We start from the raw sequence: 22,351 nt of genomic DNA, 5'->3' as shown, positions 1-22,351 counted from the left end.
CCCCCCTGCCAAGCCAAGGGATGCTAAGGATTGCTGGCCATCACCAGAAGCCAGGAAGAGGCAATGAAGGGTTATTTCCCATAGCCTTCAGAGAAATCAGAGCCTGCTGACACTTTAATCTCCAGACCTCTAGCCTCCAGAAATGTGAGAGAATATGTTTTTGTTGTTTTAAGCCACCCAGTTTGTGGTACTTCGTTATGGTAGCCTTAGGAAGTGAATATACACACACACACGCGCGCGCGCGCGCGCGCACACACACACACACTTTACAGCTTGTCACACACAGGTCTTTGGCTTGTGTCTGGTAGTCCTGCCTGGACAGAATGTATTCTGCCTCCTGGGAGGTGGAAGGAACCAAGCAAGAGTGTAGAAGCAGAAGGAAGTGAAGGCAGTAACTCACCATGGGACGCCGGCCAATGCTGCCCAGGTAGTGCAGGAGCCCTTTGGCGTGGTAAATTGTGGGCTGTAAATGGGCACTGGGAGAGAGCCACTGTCTGTTCAAATCCCCTCCTCTCAGTGAGCATCTGTGGCTGCAGGAACAAACAAGTAAATAAATACACATTTAGAAGAAAATAAAGCTCGACAAGACAAACTAACGAATCTAACTTCCTTTTGTCTTCTTCTCAATTGACATCAATTGAAGTTGTCCAGAAAGATGCATATCTGGCCTCTAATCTCCCAATGTGCCATGATTATTCACAGCCCCTAAAAGAACTTAGAAACCATATTTAACTTGATTTGGGGTCACCAGAGTCTGAAGGCAAAGTTTGAGAAATGTTCCCTGCTATACAACACATCCACGGAGAACAAATTCAATAAATTTCTCTAGGCTCTGGGACCTTCAGTTCTACAAATAATTAAGTTGAGCTCAATCTGTCACACTGGGCATATTACATATGATATTTCTAGGTGGCCCAGTAACTCTGAATATTATTGCACCCCAATGAAGAGATTGACACTTAGAAATGGTTAAATAAATGGCCCAAGGTCACATAACTTAGAGCTAGGCTGTTCATCCAGGTCTGTTTCCCTCTGAAAAAAAGCATAAGGCTCTTCCTCCTATCACATTGCTTCTGCCCACCCTGTCCATATAGATGACACAGAAAGCTTGACATTTACTCAGAGAGCCAGACTATCATTTTCAGAGACATCATCATGGAATATTAGCTCTAGAAATGAGCTTAAAATCATACATCTCCTCATCTGGGAAAAGGGGATGTTCATGTTTGAAAGAATCAAGTCGCTTTACAAAGGTGACACAGCTGGTGAGTGAGAACAGTGACTGCAGTTCAGAGGGAAGGAAGCTGAGTTGCTGAGTGACAGGTAAGGTCATCCTAAAAGCCAAGACGACCAGAAATTACCAAGCACCGCCCATTCTCCAGGGAGGCAACCAGAAGTCCTGTTGAGACACTGTTTATTCAATAGGGCTAAGGATCAAGGTACCACAGATTAGGAGGAAGCAGTGCAGTACTTCCATGGCCCAGTCCTCCCAACCCCCTACCCTAATCCCTATCGCCACCTCCTGCCGCTCTTGTCTTTCTATACTTCAGCTTGATCAAACTGCACACAGTTCTCTGAGCAATTGTGCCTACAGGTCTCATTGCCAGGACTCTCCAAAGCTCTATCCCTTCCCACCTATTCAACATTCAGGGATCAGCCCTGCAGGGAAATTTTCCCTGATCACCAGGCCATTACATTCTGCTCCTATTTGTTGCAATAGCATCCTGGGACAACCTTCATCAGAGTTCTTATAAAAACCTTTTTAGATTTTTTTTTTTAATTTCTTTTTATTTCTCTTACATTTGCAGTTAGACTGTGAGCTGCTTCCCAGAGGCAGAAACAGTTTCTTTGTTACCATCAAAACCTTAATATAGTTAACTGTGTCAGAGTTGGTATTCAGTAAATAATTTGGAGTGAAAAAAATGTAATAGATTTAAATGTAGAATCACATACGCTTTCTGTTTAAAGAAAAAACGCTATTTTCAATAAACCTTGGAGGCAGAAGGAAAAAGGTTCAGCCTCCTCCTTTCACCACTTTTTCATCTCATGTTTCTGAAATTATCTTTAAATATTAGTTTCCTGCTGCTTGCTAGCCCCTCTTACAGCTCACTGGAAACTGAAAATCATTAGATTAATCATTTATCCCGATTTCACCATTAACATATTTTGACTTGCGAAATGGGATGTTTTTTGCATCTACCTCTCTGACTCTTTTGTTCTTTTCTTGCTTTCCACCCCACACTTCCTCTTTTTAATAGCAATGACATCTAGAAATAGGGTTTCTGCCTGACGACCAAGGATGAAGGTAAAATACAAAGCAGATTTTTGGAAAGAAGCAAATAACAAGGAAAGAAGTCAGTGTCCCAGACTTTCTCCTGAGCTTATTTGCTGAGTTTAAATGAATTTCTTTTCTCAAATCAAGGTACCTGCAGGTACAAAATCCCAGAGCCTCAGGATTTTCTTTAACTGCTCTGTGATTCTCCTTGCCTTGACCTGGATTCTCATCAACACTGGGGATTTCTTTTTTCTTTGTAACATCAAAAGTAATGAAATCAGTGAAGGCCCCTTAAAAGCATTTCTGTTTGTAGAAATGAAAATGCAAGCGTTATATGTGTCCAACAACCAGCAATTCCATGCAACTCTCTCTACCTCTTCTTTCCGTATGTTCCACAAAGACCAAGTTCAAGAGCAATGTCCACATGGAAATGACTTTACCAAACAGCAGATATACTGTTCTAGATTACAGTTCTTCAAAAAATAGGAAAGAAAAAGTTTTGTGTTGCAATCAGAATGAGCCTGAGTGTTGGTTAAGGAGATCAAGTCTCAACTCCCAGCTTTGTCACCAGATATGGGGTTGGGGGCCCCTTTGAGAGTCAATATTGTCATATGCAAAATAATATAAGTATAACCTATCTCCCAGGACTATTTTGAGGGTTAAATTAAATGATCTCTATTTTAGATATCTCCATGGAGAAATACCTACATAACTCTATCATGTCTAGGTCCATGTCACGTCCACACCTATATACACATGCATGTCTCCATCTATAGCTGTATCTACATCCTCATCCACATCTACAATACTCAGGGACGCACAGCACCACTTGGACTATGTTCATTAGTTCCTTATCTCATCCTAATATTTTTCCTTATGAATAATAATCAGAGAGCTATATGCAGGTTGATTGGAGGGGAGCAGAATCTTGGCTAGGAACCCCAAACCAGAGGCTGTGGTTAGTTTTATGTTCAAGTTGACTTGAGCACTTTTAATGGTGGAAGCAATGAGACTGAAGAGAAAAGAAGTTATCTAAGGAAAAAATGCAAGGATATAACAATATAGATTGCTGAATGGACTATTTAATATACCAAGCGGGCCATTAAATAGTACCAAGAGGAGGATGGCATCTAAGATTGACTAGGTACATGGATTTGTAGAGAAACTGGGCCAATGTGAGACTTAGGCAAGCTGTTAGTTGGGGATAAATTTTGTTTCACAGTGGTGGAGACAATGATGCATTCCTTTGGTATACGTAGAATGTATGAACTTGGGAAACCCGTATGTGTGTATTTGTATTCAGCGCTCTGTGCGTGGCTATGATTTTGAGAGTATCTCTGTGTGTGCCTATGGCTTCTGCAGTTCCTAGATCTCAGCAACTGTAGATTATTACAATATGTACTACACCTAACTTGAGTGCTTTTCCTTTTAAAGCAAATACATTTTCTTCCAATCTCCAAATCAACTTGGCATTTTGTGTTAATAATATCAGAGATTCATGCAGTCAGGGGAACTGCTGCCACTCTTCCTGGGGATTTGTTTTAAGCATTTGAAGAGGAAATGCACCCCATCTTATTATCCACTGTAGCATTTCTGAAATGACAGCTGCTCCCTCTATGTGGAGAGAATTAGCAGATGGACAGCTATGACTGGTTGGCAATAAATTCAGTGCCTCTAATTTCTGAAAAGGGGTCATCCCTCAAATAGAGTTTGAAGTCCTGCTTTGCTTATAAGGAGAATAAAATGGTGAGCATTGCTATTTTTTTCCCCACTGAAAATTGCAAACTTACAGAGCAGGGGAAAAAAGCACTTCCTTTTGGTTTTCACAGGGGGAAGTCATTTGATCCAAACAGTCCTCATTTCTTAAAAGAAAAGCTTTGGTTTAACTACAGTCTAGTTTAAGATAAAGCTTAGTGGCACAAAGTATGCTAGGTCTAGGGTGACCAACCATCCAGTTTGTCCTGGAATGTTGCAATTATAGCCTTGAAATTCCTATATTTCCCAAGAAACCCCTCAATTCCTGGTGAACGGAGGGGTTTCAAAGGTAGGATCCCTCACCAGAGTTGGGTTTGATTGTTTTAATTGACTTTGAATGTTTTAGTTGGGGTACACTCTCCCCCAACCTCAGGCACCTTCGTTCCCTATTTTTACCTCTGAGTGTTTTATGTATATATTATGAGCCTGCTTTTTTTAGGTATTTGCAGGCTGTGTCTAGGATGTCTCTCTAACCATTAAAACTGCAGGTTTTGGTAGGACAAATTCCTTCGCTTAAAAAAAGAAAAAAAAAAAAGGCTTGTTGTTTCCTGAAAATATGGTCATTTTATGACCAAAAAAAAAAAAAAAAAACTCAGTCAAAATTATAAAAAATGAATCAGAAGGGCCAGTCAGTCCTAAGAGGTCACTGAAGAAAAGCCACCAACTTCATGGTAACCTAAGGATAGCCTTAAAGGTCAGACAGTCTAAAGGGAAATGATGTCACTGTAAACCAGTTTCTTAAGACTAATTGTGGATTTTATGTATCTGCTAAGAACAGGGCTTATCCTGACCAGAGAATGGGAAATAAACCATGTAACCAAAGGCCTTGACAAGCACACCCTGACCTACCAGGACCCCTGAAGCAAAGAAAGAACCACAAGTCGGAGGAAGAAAGAGGAAAAAGTGAGTTGCTTCCTGAAAGACCATCTATAAAGCTGCAGTCAGACAATAAAATGACTCAAAAATCTCCCATCCATCTGTGCCTGATAAAAGGAGAGATGGGGCCCATCAGACTGAATGAGTGATGCCAGGCTTGCTGATACAAGTGCCTGCGGCACAGCAAGCTCTGAAGTCTAAAGAGAGGTAGCGTGCTTGAGACTTAGCAAATGTTTGAAGAGATGTCCCCGCTACCTTCCCATCTCATTTTCCCCACTGTTGTATTAGTCTTTTGCATGTTTTAATTTGAAAACCAATATAGAATTAAGATGAAAATGTGTTTTCTCCAAGTTATTTTGACAAGTCTGGTTTCATAATATCATTCAAACATCCAATGGAACAATTCAAAAGATAACAAGGTGAGGACAAGCTGGAATCAGGTCAGACCAGATTAAGGGGTGGGCAAATATAGGTGAGCCCTACACTATCACTTGTATAAATCAGGAATACATAACCAGTTAATTCACATTTCTACATAGCACTTGATCCCATATACAACTGACTCAATAAAAATAGGTATCACTCCCATTGAAACAGTTAATACTCTAAGGTTAAAGTTTCTAAAGCTATGTCTTGAGACCTTTGTCTGTGCCAACAATTCTGAGACCAGCCAGGGTGTCAGTAATCACTTGAGGTCACCTATTGCAACTGGCTGACATTCTGGACCACATATTATTATTTACCAGATATGAGTAAGAATAATTTATTTAATTTATGAAATTTTAAATACATTAATAATCTTCACAAAAAGTTGTCAGAATGGGAAATTATAAAAGCATTTTCAAAAACCAAGAACTAATGATTATCTCCATAATGTTAAAAAATTAAAAAATAATCTTTTGAAAAAATCCAACACTCATTCCTGAGAAAGACAATCAGAAAATAAGAATTGGTGGATACTTTCTGTGTCATATGTATGTGTTTAAAAAGTATGCATCGGGCTTCCCTGCTGGCGCAGTGGTTTAGAGTCCACCTGCCGATGCAGGGGACGCAGGTTCGTGCCCCGGGCCGGGAAGATCCCACATGCCACGAAGCGGCTGGGCCCGTGAGCCATGGCCGCTGAGCCTGCGCGTCCGGAGCCTGTGCTCCGCAACGGGAGAGGCCACAACAGTGAGAGGCCCACGACCACAAAAAAAACAAACAAACACCAAAAAAACTAAAGGTACCAGAATGAATGCAGTGTGCCATTCATATCCACCACCTCTCTTTTATGGCTTTGAAAAGCATGTACTCAGAGGAGTTTCAAAAAGTTGGTCTTCAAATAAAAAAAAAAAAAAAAAAAGTATGCATCAATTCTGCTTCTACATATATATAAGAATATAATAACATTTTTTATATTATGACCTAGAAAACCAATGATTAACTCAATAAATAATTCAGTACGGTAACAGGATATAATATTACAATACAGAAGAAAATGCTCATATAAGAGAGTGGTTGAATTTGGTGCATTTAAAAAATGGAGTATTGTGCAGCTATTAAATGAAGAGGAAGGTATCTATGAACTAATATGGAATGGTGATTTTCATGGTATAAAGTTAAATGATAAAAAGTTATGTAAAATATAAAAAGCATATTTAAGAATGAAGGAGACATAAGACAATACACGTGCATCTGTTCATTTGTGCAAAAAATACAAGATAAATCAGAAACTAATAAGATTGATTACTTACAGAAGGCAGATGGAAATAGGATATAAAGTACAGATGAATGGGAATGGGGTAGGAGGAATAAAGGGCAAGTGACACCTCTCTGATCATAACTTTCTGTATTGTTCCAACTTTTAGAATCATGTTAATGTTTCAAATACTTATATGAATAAATAAATATAATGAGAAAACCATGAATAGAACTCCAAATGGATTAGTTACAAATAAACAAACTCTATGGCAAATAAATAACACAGAAGTAGGAAGGAAATAACTGACTCAAGTAACTTTAGAAAAAAATATTGTTGCTATATACTCTAAAGCTGAAGACAAAAACAGTACACAAGTGTGTTTTTCACAGCAGTATTCAATTCTGAGCTACCAATTCTAAGACTGCTTTGGATGTATTCTAGAACTGAGTAAACAAGTAAGTTAATTATGAGTAATAACAACCAGTTTTCTCATAGTCACAAAAAAGGAGTTATAAATAAAGAATTAATTATGTGGTTGTTGTACTGGAATCAGAAGTATCATCATGAACTCATGGTTTCCTACAGAGAGAGAGGTAGATAAAGAAATAGATACAAAAGTATGTGTATTGTGTGTGTGTGTGTGTGTGTGTGTGTGTGTGTTCATGCATTTATTTCCTAGCTCTGTCTACTAGAAGAACCTGGAAACAATAACCCCCTAGTAGCAATGAACATATAAAATGCTCAGATCACATTTTCTAAGTATCATTATTTAATCAAAGAAATCAGGGCTTCTTGAAGTAATGTCTGGGTGAGGAAAGAAGAATATAAGTCCAGAATGTATTATGATGCCTGAAATTTTAAAAGTACTCAAAAATAATGGGAACATGTTGAAATGACAGAGGAATCAATTTTAAGGGAATCCCAATGACCAAATGTGGTAAGATTTGAACAATAAAATCAATAATAATAAAAGTAATAATAATATATTATCCATAAATAAAGTAAATATTTATAAGTTTGTACTGATATAAATAAAGAAATAGCTCATTTGAGTAGAATTCCAATTAGTAAATATAGAAGGAGTGAAGGAAAATAAAGTTATTATTTGGTAAATATCATAATAGTAATTGTTGCAAACAAGAATCATCAATGGATGCTAAAATTAGTGGGTGAAAGTATTATGAGTAACAGAATATTTACATTGACTTGGAATATCTCCCCATAAGATACTTATTAATTTAAAAGGGAAAAAAATACTAAATTTATGGTGAAGAAACACGGCAGATACTGCCGTAATCAACTGATCAAAGATAACATCACCATTAGAAATACATAGCAATGTCATATATCCAATGATACGGTGCACTGAGAAGGGCAGAGCATCACCTATGTGATGCTTTTGCCAAAAATACAGGAAATGAATTTACTCATCAGACAAACTCAAATTAAGGTGTATTCTCCAAATAACAGACCAGAACTCATAAAACATGTCCAGATCAAGAAAAACAAAAAAAGGATGAGAAGCTCTTCTAGATTGGAGGAGATTAAGAAGACATGAATACTAAATGCACTGTTATGATTGGGGAAAGGGACTTTATTGGCACAATTGGCGAAATACGAATAATGTCTGTAGAGTAGTTAATACTAGTGTCATGATGTTATTTTCATCATTATACTGTGGATATCAGAGATGTTAGCATCTGGGGAAGATGGGTAAAAACTATACAGGGTTTTTTTGTACAATTATTAGAACTTTTCGGACAGATGCCCATTATTTCAAAATAAACACTTCAAAGATTTTTAAAAGTCAAAATTTTAAAAGGGAAGAAGTTCTATATTTCATGAAAAAAAATACATGTAACAATTTTAAAAACTCAGAAATGAGGTAACTCAATAAACGGTTAGAAAAAGAAAGTATAATTTTGTAAATGAAACCTAGACTATAAAGAATATGAGTGAATCAATACAAATCATGCCTTATGAGAAAAAGTGAAAATAAAAAGTTTTAATCCTAAGGAAACAAAGAGATGAAAAGGATTTAAGAGAAAACGACACATAATGACACACTGAAGATAGGCAAACAGTGACCAATGTAATACGAGCAGGTAAGAAAGAAAACAAAGCTAAGGATCAGAACAATTACTATACTAAAAATACTAAAAAACCTATACTGAGAAAATTCACATAAAATAATCAAAAAATTAAAACTACATATTGAAATAATTTATTACGTGTCTGAGATACATAATCTTGATACAGAATCAACATCAAGATGTAACCTAGTAATATTACTGGATATTAAAGAAAAAGAAAACTCATTGGGGAGCTAGGCAATAAAAGCAGGGGACTTAAAAAGGGAAAATTAGGTTATCCCTTTTTGACAGCAATGCATCAGAAGAAAATTGAATAGTGATATTCAAAGAATTAACTAAGACATTTAAGGAAAGAAAATATGAGACAAAGATATTTGTATCTAACAAAACTGATCTTCAAATACAAAGAGGGACAGACACATTGTTATTAATATTCAAGAACCCGGAGAATATTATTCCCATGATCCTGTCCTGAGAAATATATTAGACAATAAACTCCGATAACCAAAACGACCACAGAGATATGGACATTTTCATTTTTTGTAAAGTAACCTGTGGATACCGATGCCACAGAATTTGTTTTACATGATTATAATAGTTCACTCCACCAAAAGTTCAGCCCTTTGAAGATAAGATTGGGTCTTGTCACATCTCTGAGTCTCTAGAACCCGGAAGAGCACCTGGCCTACAGAAATTATTTAATGAATGTATATTAATGTGAATAAAATGGAATTTAAATTGAATTTCTAACGTCCTAAATGAAGTATGCTTAAATGTTTATTAAAGCAAAATCAGTTGCAAAGCAAAACAGTTTTAAGACCTTCAAACGCTTTCTGACACCACAAAAGCAAAAACACATTGTTCCCAGTGTTTATTTTTATCTTAGTTGTCATGTCTGTGATGTAAAGTAAAATGAATACTTATATTTCATTTAATATTGAAAGATCCCATCACTACATGAAAAACAAATTAGGTCCACCTCATCTATTTACATCAGGCCAGATGATTATAAAAGCTGTTTTTTTCCTCATCACCATCATAACTAACATTCACTGAGTGCCAGTCTTCTGTTAACTGCTTCTATGCATTATCTCCACTAATCTTCAAAATAACCCTACAGGCATTTGTTATTATAATTGCCACTTTGCAGATGAGGAAATAGAAGTTTAGAGAGGTTAAGTAATTTGTCTAAATTAGCATGAGTAGATTAGCTTCTGAATCCAGAGCAGACTGCATAATACAGAAGCAGGTTACATAAAGATGCCTAAAAGTCTTAACCACCATATAGACATATCAACCCAATGTCCTCAAGGGATGAAAGATGGGGGAGAAACCTACAGAAATGGACGACCTTTGCCTCCCATACCTACATGAACCAGTGTGTCTCAGCTTCCATCTGACTTGCACACTGAACTTTAGAGTCAAACTTTGAAGAAAGGATTACAACGTTTAATATGTTCATAACTGATAGCTTGTGAGTCCAGTGCCATTACTTGACCTAGCCTTAGAAGTCTTTTGACAATTTAGTCTCCAGTTTTCTCATATGTAAAATTAATACTCCCCTGCATACTTGACCAGTTGGTGTAAGGTATAAAATTATATTTAGAAGAAAAAGCATTGTATAAAAACATATATTAGTCATTAATTCACCATATATTTATTGTTAAAACATCTACTATGTATCAGATACTATTCTTATCCTGAGGAACACAGCAGTGAACAAGCCCTACTAGGAATCTGCATTCTGGGGATTATCATCGCATGGTAATTAAAGACAGACATATGTCCATCTTGTTTGTTAATTTTTCAGCACCAACTCAGCACAGTGACCAGCACATGGTAGGCAAATAATTCATCATGATCCAAGGAACTCCCCATTCTACTGCTGAAAAATTTCTTCTCTGGGCAGCCAATATCTAAATTAAAACTGCAACTTTTTTTTTTAAACTGTTAATTCAACAGATTTAATTATGGGATATTGATTTTTCCTGATCATCTCTGTCTTGGTAGGGGTCTCCATACTGCTACAGTCTAAAAATCTCTGTACTTCCCTTCTTAGAGAGAAATGCTTGATGAAAAGCTCAAAAACATTAACATTGAGAAAAAGTTAAAAAATTTTTTTTCTAAAATTGCAATGTGAGTTTCATTCTCTTATCCTTAATGCGAGAGTTGATAAGTTTACAGCTGCGATCTCCCAAACAAGCCCAGAAATTAGGGTCCTTTATTGGACCATAACACCAAATAACACCCCATGTTTCTCTTCCTGAATGGAATAAAATCATAGCTCTTTACTTGTTCCCTTTTTCTATGCCTCTGAGGCTTCTTTCATATTAAGGTAACTTTTCTTTATGGACCAGAAGGTATACTGGATATTTACAACTCCTTGATTTTCTGTAAGCCAAAAGGTATCTCTAGAGAGTAAAACTCTTCCCTCTCCAGCTAACTAGTAGAGGTAGCAAGAAAAGCGATTCTCTGCTTTCTTCAGAGGATGTCAATGTGTTTAATTCTGGTGTATAATAAAATCCAGATGAGTCTCTTGGGGAAAGAAACAGAGATGTAGAAAAATAATTTCTGCTGATTGGGAGTTTCAGTAGCTAGGAAACATTCACCTCATCCCCTGAAAGCAATACTGACTGCCAATACCATCCTAGATAAAGGAATGAAGAGTATCATCCAGGAAGTCTGGTGTTTCTTCTTCTTGAAGTCCTCCCAGGAGAAAGTAGAAGATAGGAATGATACCACTTACAGTGCTGAAGAGAAAGTCAGAAAACTGAGTTTTAGTCTTGGCTTTGACACTTGCTTTCATATGACCTTAGACAAGTTCCTTAATTTTGTTGAATCAGAGCTCTCATTTGTTTAAAACAAATTAGGACACGTGATATTTAGCCAAGGAAACACTCCTTTAAAAATCCATTACTCTTAAGTAAAGACTTCTAAGAAAAGGGAAAAAGAGAAAAAGAGATACACAAGGAGAGAGGAAGGTAGAGAGGAGAGCTATAAGGTTTTATTCTTTGAAACACAGATTCCTAAGGAAAAAAACTGTCCAAGATTTATCACCTAATACATGGATAGGAGCAACTGCCTCCACAATGGCTTTCTTATCTTCTATTTCTCATAACATTTCTCTCCCAACTTGACATAATTCCAAACCGATATTCAAATTCTTCCAGTGGCTTACCATTACCTACAAGAGGATGTATAAACTACTTTGGCATTCAAGATCTACAAACTGGTCTGGGTTCACCAATCCAACTCTTGGTGAGCATTCCTATTTGCATCCCCAGCAAATACTGTCCTGAACGTTTACTCAACTAAACTACATACTTAAGATTATAAATCATTCGAGGATAAACTTTTTAAAAAATTTGCTTCCATCCTTATTCTCAGTAATTTTATTACTGACCAACACAGAGCCAGTGCTATAAGCAAGGCAGATGTCCTTGTTGTTTCCAAAATAGTTTGTGCTCTCCCAACTGTCAAATCCTCTCAGCTGCTGATGGAATTGGGTCTGAAATCGGATTCTTTTCTTTTTTTCTTAGTCTACCCACCTTTCAGGAAACTTTTCAAACCCTTCCCCTTTCATGACTTTTTTTGACTGCTCCAATGTATGGCAACAATTTCTCCAACCTCTGATCTGCCTTAGGAAAACACAAGAGTGAAAAGTTTATGTGTATAGTCAATAGAGTCAGGTCTGGTTCTGCAACTTGCTAGGTAAATTTGGCTAAATTATTTAACCTTGCTAAATTTAAGACTCCATAATATCAGATAAGAAGTATTCCTGCCTCTCAATCTCTACCTAAAGGAAGTAGTAGTATCCAACTCACAGACTGTTGTTTGTCTCTTAGAATTAAGTGACAGAACATACTGAAGGCACTTAGCAAAATACTTAGTAAATGCTCAGTGACAAACAATAATTTTTTTTTTTTTTTTGCGGTACGCAGACCTCTCACTGTTGTGGCCTCTCCCGTTGAGGAGCACAGGCTCCGGACACGCAGGCTCAGCAGCCATGGCTCACGGGCCCAGCCGCTCTGCGGCACGTGGGATCTTCCCGGACCGGGGCACGAACCCGTGTCCCCTGAATCGGCAGGCGGACTCTCAACCACTGCGCCACCAGGGAAGCCCTGTTTAAAGTTTTTAAAACAATTACTTACAGCATTCATGTTTGCATCACCCTCAAATACTGCCCTGAACTTTCATTTAACTAAGCTATATGTGCTTGTACTTAGATTATAAATCACTGGAGGATGAACTATACTTTGTGTATTTATTAAATCTGCTTCAATCCTTACCATTGTGCCCTACATTCAATGGGTCTCAGTAACTACTTGTTATATAAAAGCTTAGAGACAAATTAGACTATAAATATAGGACTGTTCTCCTTACTTTTCCTTTTAGATTTTCAGTAAAGCATGAGAAGAAAACAGAAATAACAGGGGAAAACAACTATATTTTTCACTTAATCCTCAAAACAGTCTCCATTTCATATCTGAAGAAACTGCAGTTCAGAAGGTTTACATAACAATCCATAGTCACATATTTAAAGCTGGAATTTGAACCAAGGTTTTTCACCAAATTGAATAATAAGTGGCACAGAGGAAGTCTGGAAATTCATCTACCTAAAGCACAATCTTCTGATATCTTCTTCTTTATTGTTTGCCCTCATTTTCTTTTTTTTTTTGATTTTTCTTTTATTTTTTTTATACAGCAGGTTCTTACTAGTTATCCATTTTATACATATTAGTGTGTATATGTCAACCCCAATCTCCCAATTCATCCCACCTCCACCACCACCCCGCCCACTTTCCCCCCTTGGTGTCCATACGTTTGTTCTCTACATCTGTGTCTCTATTTCTGCCTTGCAAACCAGTTCATCTGTACCATCTTTCTAGATTCCACATATATGCGTTAATATATGATAATTGTTTTTCTCTTTCTGACTTACTTTGCTCTGTATGACAGTCTCTAGGCCCATCCACAGCTCTAAAAATGGCCCAATTTCATTCCATTTTATGGCTAATATTCCATTGTATATATGTACCACATCTTCTTGATCCATTTGTCTGTCAATGGGCATTTAGGTTGCTTCCATGACCTGGCTATTGTAAATAGTGCTGCAGTGAACATTGGGATGCATGTGTCTTTTTTTTTTTTTGTGGTACGCGGGACTCTCACTATTGTAGCCTCTCCCATTGCGGAGCACAGGCTCCAGACATGCAGGCTCAGCGGCCATGGCTCACAGGCCTAGCCGCTCTACAGCATATGGGATCTTCCCGGACCGGGTCATGAACCCATGTCCCCTGCATCAGCAGGCAGACTCTCAACCACTGCGCCACCAGGCAAGCCCACATGTGTCTTTTTGAATTATGATTTTCTCTGGGTATATGCCCAGTAGTGGGATTGCTGGGTCATATGGAAATTCTATATTTAGTTTTCTAAGGAACCTCCCTCCTGTTCTCCATAGTGGCTGTATCAATTTACATTCCCACCAACAGTGCAAGAGGCTTCCCTTTTCTCCACACCCTCTCCAGCATTTGTTGTTTGTAGATTTTCTGATGATGCCCATTCTAATGGGTGTGAGGTGATACCTCATTGTAATTTGCCCTCATTTTCTCTTCACATGCTCTATTTTCATGCAGAAAGGTTTGGTGCTGGCTTGACTCTTATCCTGCTCCTCTGCAGGCCATTTACAGTAGCTTCTAACGTATCCACAGGGGACACTTTCCAAGACCCCCAGTGGATGTCTGAAACCATGGATAGTACCGAACGCAATATATACTATGTTTTTTCTAGCATCACTGCTCTTGTGCTTTGGGGCAATTTTAAGTAAAATAACTGTTATTTGAACGTAGCACTGTGATATTGTGATGGTTGATCTGATAACAGATATGGCTACTTAAATGACTGATGGGCAGGTAGCGTGTTCACTGTGGAGCAGCTGGACAAAGGGATCATTCACGTCCCAAGAGGGTAGGTGTGGGACTGCTTGAGATTTCTTCACACTGCTCAGAATGGCACGCAATTTAAATTTTATGAATTGTTTATTTCTGAAGTTTTCCATTTAATAATTTCTGACTGTGGTTAACCTCAGGTAACTGAAACCGTGGGGGGGAAATAAAAAACAGATGAGGGGACTACTGTATATTGTTCAGCTAAATTACACACACATACCATGCCAGGAACTTAGAAAGGCAAAGGAACTATTTATTAGGCTTTATAAACAAAGAAGGAGGAAATACCAAGTACTTTCTCACTATCCTCAGTAAATGGCTCCCCCATTTCTTTGGCTTCTCAATCCAAATATCTTATAGTCATCTTTGATGCCTCCTTATTTCATACCCCTAATCCCACTTATCAGCAAACTGTACAGACTTTGCCTTAAAATGTATATACAGAATTTGACTACAACTCACCACTAGTTCGCTCAAAGATATTTCATAAAAAGTTTGAAGTTGGGCTCCCCTGGTGGTACAGTGGTTGACAATCTGCCTGCCAATGCAGGGGACACGGGTTCGAGCCCTGGTCTGGGAGGATCCCACATGCTGCGGAGCAACTGGGCCCATGAGTCACAACTACTGAGCCTGCGCATCTGGAGCCTGTGCTCTGCAACAAGAGAGGCCGCGATAGTGAGAGGCCCGCGCACTGCGATGAAGAGTGGCCCCCGCTCGCCACAACTAGAGAAAAGTCCTCGCATAGAAACGAAGACCCAACACAGCCATAAATAAATAAATAAATAAATAAAATTTAGAAAAAATTTTAACAAGTTTGAAGTTACTTTACTTTGGCTTATTTCCATTAAGATGCAGAATAAAATCAGACAGGTTTCTCATTAGTAGCTTGACTTCATCCTTTTATTCAGGGAGTTATTTTAGCAATATGAAAATTCAAAATATCTTTATAGCTAGGTCTCATGGACCAGAAAAAAAAAATGTTATCTTTGATCTACTGTATATTTTAAACTAAAACATACACTTCAAGCTAAACATAGTTAATATAACTTTTACATCTCTTTATCAAAGAGAATAATTATCAAAATTATATTTTATAAGAAAAATTCTATATAAGATAATATCTGCTCTCCTTCTTCCTCACCCCTCTTCCAAGGTAAGAAAACCTCAAATAAATCTTAAAGAAATAAAATGGACACATTTATTCATTCTGTGCCAATTCTGTTAGCCTAAGACAAGAAGCAATCCTTTGGATAATACTGCATCGCTTCCCCAGGATCCAGATTGGGTAGCCACAATCAACAGGAAGGTGTCATTTTCTCCTTTCATTCTGTCATCTGTTCTTAATTTACATTTTACTGGTCTCTGACAAGGATAGTGTAGCAGATGGCAAGTGAAATCTAATTAGTGATGTCTTGAAAGTTGTGTCAAGATTCTTCAATAAGGTTGTTTTGTTGAAAAGCCATTGGAGGAGTGCTAGCTGTGTTTCCTGATGATAGGCAAAAGGAATAAGTAGCACTGGTCTTTATTTTACCTAATTCAGAGCTTGTCCCGTGGAAACAGCCTTTTTCCCAGCGGTATTTCTAAAAAACAATCAGAGGCAATTGCTGAACATCATGGCTGTCTGAGGCAGTGGACAGCAGTTGGGTAAACAGTGAGCTAACCACAAAATCTAAAACTAAAAGCTGGGGAAAGAAATGCCCATAAGGGAATTTGAAAAAAATCTCCAACCTATTCTGGGTATATAAATGCAAAGGATTGTGTGAATACCCAGGCCTCTGTGCATGCCAGTGTTCACACTCAGAAAAGACCTAAAAAGGCACTGGGTTCTCACCTGTGACTAACCTTGAGGTTCTACACAAGCAGGAAGTAAAGAGTAAAGCAGAGTTGTTAGCTTGAGTATTGATGGCATGCCCCAACATGCCCACAAGCCCCCAGCAGAGGCTATGGGACTTATTAGTTCCAGGCAAATAAGAACATCTCTTTCTAATAATTAAATGACCACTAAGCTAGCCAAGCAGAGATTTCAGTGACCACATATTACAAATAATATAGGCTTTACAAAATTAATTCCAAAAAGTTGCTAAGCAAATGATAACAAACCCTGGCATAGAGGATGAACCTGATTTCCAGAATTGAAGCATAACTAATATTATAACTAAAATTTCTACTTTTTATGAGTCATAAAAAAAAAAAAAAAAAAAAAAAAGAAAAGAAAGAAAAAAGTATGGCTAATACATAGGAAATTAAGCAGTTAATAGAAACTGTCCCTGTGGAAGCCCAGATAATCAGACTTTCTGAGAAAGATTCAAATCAGCTATTATATGTATGTATACATGTTTAAAGGACTAAGGAAAACTTAGTCCACTGGATCTGAAGAACTAAAGGAAAGTATGAGATCCGTGTCTCAACACAGAGATATTATCAATAAAGACATAAAAATTACATAAAAGAAGCAAATAAAATGTCTGGAGTTGAAAAGTGTAATAAGTGAAATGAAAAATTCACTAAAGGTGCTCAGTAGAAAATTTGAGCAGACAGAAGAAATATTCAGTGAAACTGAAGATAGTTAAATTGAAATTATACAATCTCAGGAAAAAAAATAAAAAAGAATTTAAAAAATGAACAGTCTCAAAAATGATTAGGACACCACAAGCACACCAATATACATATAACAGGAGTCCCAGAAAGAAAGGAAAGAGAAAGACAAAGAAGTAGAAAGAATGATTAAAGAAATAATGACCAAAACCTTCCTAAATTTGATGAAAAACATTAATTTACACATTCAAGAAACTTATCAATCAAAAAATCTACAAACAATAAATGCTGGAGAGGGTGTGGAGAAAAGGAACTGTCTTGCACTGTTGGTGGGAATGTAAATTGATACAGCCACTATGGAGAACAGTATGGAGGTTCCTTAAAAAACTAAAAATAGAACTACCATACAACCCAGCAATCCCACTACTGGGCATATACTCTGAGAAAACTATAATTCAAAAAGAGTCATGTACCACAATGTTCATTGCAGCTCTATTTACAATAGCCAGGACATGGAAGCAACCTAAGTGTCCATTAACAGATGAATGGATAAAGAAGATGTGGCACATATATACAATGGAATATTACTCAGCCATAAAAAGAAACGAAATTGAGTTATTTGTAGTGAGGTGGATGGACCTAGGGTCTGTCATACAGAGTGAAGTAAGTCAGAAAGAGAAAAACAAATACAGTATGCTAACACATATATATGAAATCTAAAAAACAAAAAAAAAAAAAAAAAAGGTTCTGAAGAACCTAGGGGCAGGACAGGAATAAAGATGCAGACATAGAGAATGGACTTGAGGACCCGGGGAGGGGGAAGGGGAAGCTGGGATGAAGTGAGAGAGTGGCATGGACTTATTATATATACTACCAAATGTAAAATAGATAGCTAGTGGGAAGCAGCCGCATAGCACAGGGAGATTAGCTCGGTGCTTTGTGACCACCTAGAGGGGTGGGATAGGGAGGGTGGGAGAGAGATGCAAGAGGGATGAGATATGGGGATATATGTATATGCATAGCTGATTCACTTTGTTATAAAGCAGAAACTAACACACCATTGTAAAGCAATTATACTCCAAAAAAGATGTTAAAAAAAAAAAAAAGAAACTCATCCAACCCCAGGACAGGTAACTTGAAGGCCATACCTAGACAGTTATAGTCAAAATGTCAAAAGACAAAAAAAGTTTTGAAAGCAGCAATAGAGAAGTGACTAATCTTATACAAGAGATCCACAGTGAGATTAAAAACTGATTACTCTTATCAGAAACAATGAAGGTCAAAAGGCCATGAGATAACATACTCATGCTCATGTTGAAAGAAAGAGACTGCCAACCAGAATCCTATATCTAACAAAACTATCCTTTAAAAAATTTAGGAGAGATTAAGACAGCACCAGAAAAACAAAAACTGAGAGAATTAATTGCTAACTGATGCACCCTGCAAGAAATTCTAAAATTCTAAAGGAAGATCTTCAGGCTGAAATGAAAGCAGATTAGATAACAACAAGAATACACGTGAAAAAAAAAGAAAAATACACTGTTAAAGGTAACTACATAGATAAATATAAAGGATAGTATAAACCTATTTTTAGTTTAACTTTTTTTCTCATATCTAATTTAAAAGACAACTGCATAAGTAATAATTACAAACTGTGTTGATGTGCAAACAATGTATAAAGATACGATTTGTATAATAACAGCATGAAGAAAGGGGGAGGAAATGAAGCTCTTTAAGAGCAAAATTTTATGTACTGTTGTAATTCAGTCTGTATTAATCTGAACTACATTGTTAAAAATCAAAATATTAATTATAATCCCCAGGGCAAAAACTTAGAAAAGAACTAAAAAAAAATTATGAAAGCAATGACAGATTAATTTAAATGTTACAGTAGATAGCACTGATTTAACACAAAAGGCGGCAGTAATGGAAGAATGGAAGAATTTTAAAAAAGGACATAGAAATATAGAAAACAAATAGCAACAAGGCAGATATAAATTTTCTCTATCAGTAACTGCATTAAATATAAATGAATTAAACCATTCAATCAGGTAGAGATGAGTAGAGTGGATTATTTTTTAAATAAATGTTACAGTTATAACTTGTCTACAAGAGACATACTTTAGATTCAAACACACAATGGGTTAAAAGTAAAAGGATGGGGCTTCCCTGGTGGTGCAGTGGTTGAGAGTCTGCCTGCCAATGCAGGGGACACGGGTTCGAGCCCTGGTCTGGGAGGATCCCACATGCCGCCGAGCGGCTGGGCCCGTGAGCCACAATTGCTGAGCCTGCGCGTCTGGATCCTGTGCTCCACAGCAAGAGAGGCTGCGACAGTGAGAGGCCCACGCACCGTGATGAAGAGTGGCCCCCGCTTGCCACAACTAGAGAAAGCTCTCACACAGAAACGAAGACCCAACACAGCCATAAATAAATAAATAAATAAATAAAGCAAACTGTCAACAAGTAAAAATAAACAAACACTATTATATATATAAAAAAAATGTACAGCTTAGTGTTCAAAGAGTTGATCATTTTGTGAAAATTTGGTGACTTTTTAAAAAAAAAAAAAAAAAAAAAAAGTAAAAGGATGGAAGAAGATATGCCATGGAAATAGTAATCAAAAGAGAGACTGAGTGGCTATACTAGTATCAAACAAAATAGAGCTAAACTCAAAAACAGTTACAAGAGACAAAAAGGAATATTATATAATGATAAAGGGTCAATTCATCAATAAGATATAAATTGTAAACACACATGCACGTAATAAAGGAGTAGCATAGTATATGAAAAAAATCAAAAAACTGAAAGAACCAAAGTGAGAAACAGACAATTCTATAATAATAGAGATTTCAATTCCTTACTTTCAGTAATGGATAGGACAACTACACAGAATATCAACAAGGAAACATAAGACATGCATAAAACTATAAACCCATCAGACTCACAGACAACTAAAGAACGCTTGGTCCAATACAGCAAACTGTACACGTTCTACTGAAGTGCACATGGAGTATACTCCAAAATAGATCACATGATAGGCCACAAAATAAGTCTCAATAAATTTAAAAGATTCAAATCATGCAAAGTATGTTCTATGATCAAAAGCAGATGAAATTAGAAATCAATAGCAAAGGGAAATTTGAGAAAATTCACAAACATGTGAAAATTAAATAATGTACTCATTATTTCAGTCAAAGCAGAAATCACATGGGAAATCAGAAAAATCATTAAAAGAAGTGAAAACAAAATGTACCAAAATTATGGAATAAACTAAAAGCATTGCTCAGAGGAAACATAGTTGCAAGTGCCTATATTAAAATAAATAAATAAATAACGATCTCAAGTCAATAATCCACACTTCCATCTTAAGAAACTAGAAAAGAAAATAAAATTAAACTCAAAGCAAAAAGAAGGAATGAAATAATAAAGATTAAAACAGAAATCAATGAAATAAAGAATGGAAAAACAACAGAGAACTCAGTGAACTAAAAGTTGGTTCTTGGAAAATGTACAGACCTCTAGTTAAACAGACAAAAAAGAGAGAAAGGGAGAGAGGGAGAGAAGATGTAAACTACTAAAATAAGAAATGAAAGAGGGAACATTATTATTAACCTTACAGTAATTAAAAGGTTTATAAGGACATACTATGAACAATTATGCACCAACAAATTAGAAAATCTAGAGGAAATGGACAAATGTTGAGAAAGATACAAACTGCCAAATCTAAATCAAGGAGAAATAGAAAATCTGAATATACCTATAATAAATAAAGACATTGAATTAATAGTTGACAATTCCCCACAAAAGAAAGCTCTGGACCATATGGTTTCACTGGTAAATTCTACTATACTTTTAAAGAATTAAAATAAATTATTCACAAACCTTTTTAAAACTTAAAAGAGGAGGAAACACTTCTCAGCTCTTTCTATGAATCTGTATTACCCTGATACCAAAACCAAAGATATTACAGAAAAGAAAACTATATATCAGTATCCCTTGTAAATATATGTATATCTAAAAATTCTCCTCAAAATACTATCAAACCAAATGAAACAACATACAAAAATGATTATACATGTTGTTCACAAACAGGTGGGATTTATTCCAGGATTTGAAGGTTTGTTCATCATGAAAATCAATGTTAAAAATCAATCAATGTAATACACCATATTAATAAAATAAAGGACAAAAAAACATACATTATCATCTTTGTAGATGCACAAAACCATTTTACAAAATCCATCACCTTTTCATGATAGAAAACACTCAAAAAACTAAGGACAGAAGGGAAATTCTTCAACATAATAAAGAATATCTATTAAAATCCCACAGCTGTTATCATACTTAACAGTGAAAGACTGAAATATTTCCCCAAAGATCTATAATGAACCAAGGATGTTTGCTCTCACCACATGTTCTCAACATTGTACCAGGAATGCTAGCCAGAGAAATTAGGTAAGAAGAAATAAAAAGCATCCAGATTGGAAAAGAAGTAAAATTACCCTTACTGGCAGATGAAATAATCCTGTATATAGAAAATCCTCAAGAATCTACAAAAAAAAAAAAAAAGAAATAGAGCTAATAAATCCATTCAGCAAAGACAAAGGATAAGAAAAGAAAAGAAGTAAAATTACCCTTACTGGCAGATGAAATAATCCTGTATATAGAAAATCCTCAAGAATCTACAAAAAAAAAAAAAAAAAAGAAATAGAGCTAATAAATCCATTCAGCAAAGACAAAGGATACAAGATCAATGCGCAAACATTGACTGTATTTCTATACACTAGCAATGAATGATCTGAAAATAAAATATTAAAACAATTCCATTTAGAATGGAATAGCATCAAAAAGAATAAAACACTTAGGAACAAATTTATCCAAAGAAGTGCACAACTTATACACTGCAAACTACAAAACATTATTGAAAGAAATTAAAGAACACCTAAATACATGGAACAACATCCTCTGTTCATGGATTTGAAGACTTAATATTGTCAAAATGGCAATACTCATCAGATAGATCCAAAGATTCAATAAAATATCTATCAAAATTCTAGCTTACTTTTTTTTTTTTTTCCAGAATTTGACAACCTAAACTTAGAATTCACATGCAAATCCTCAGGACACAGAATAACTTGGAATTCACATGCAAATACTCAGGACACAGAATAGACTAGACACTCTTGAA

At 36.3% G+C, this 22,351-nt stretch overlaps 1 protein-coding gene across 1 annotated transcript in view; it reads right to left on the bottom strand.

The window, feature by feature from the left end:
- Positions 1-22,351, bottom strand: part of AGBL1 (AGBL carboxypeptidase 1) — a 436,183-nt gene that overhangs the window by 126,074 nt on the left and 287,758 nt on the right. Inside the window, exon 14 of the mRNA XM_007446037.1 lies at positions 401-530. Within this exon, the coding sequence (XP_007446099.1) occupies positions 401-530 (130 nt within the window). The remainder of the gene's footprint in view (positions 1-400; positions 531-22,351) is intronic.

The sequence above is a fragment of the Lipotes vexillifer genome, unplaced genomic scaffold, assembly GCF_000442215.2.
Source record: "Lipotes vexillifer unplaced genomic scaffold, Lipotes_vexillifer_v1.1 scaffold495, whole genome shotgun sequence".
NCBI classification, from domain to species: Eukaryota; Metazoa; Chordata; class Mammalia; order Artiodactyla; family Lipotidae; genus Lipotes; species Lipotes vexillifer.
This window is presented reverse-complemented; position numbering and strand designations above follow the sequence as displayed.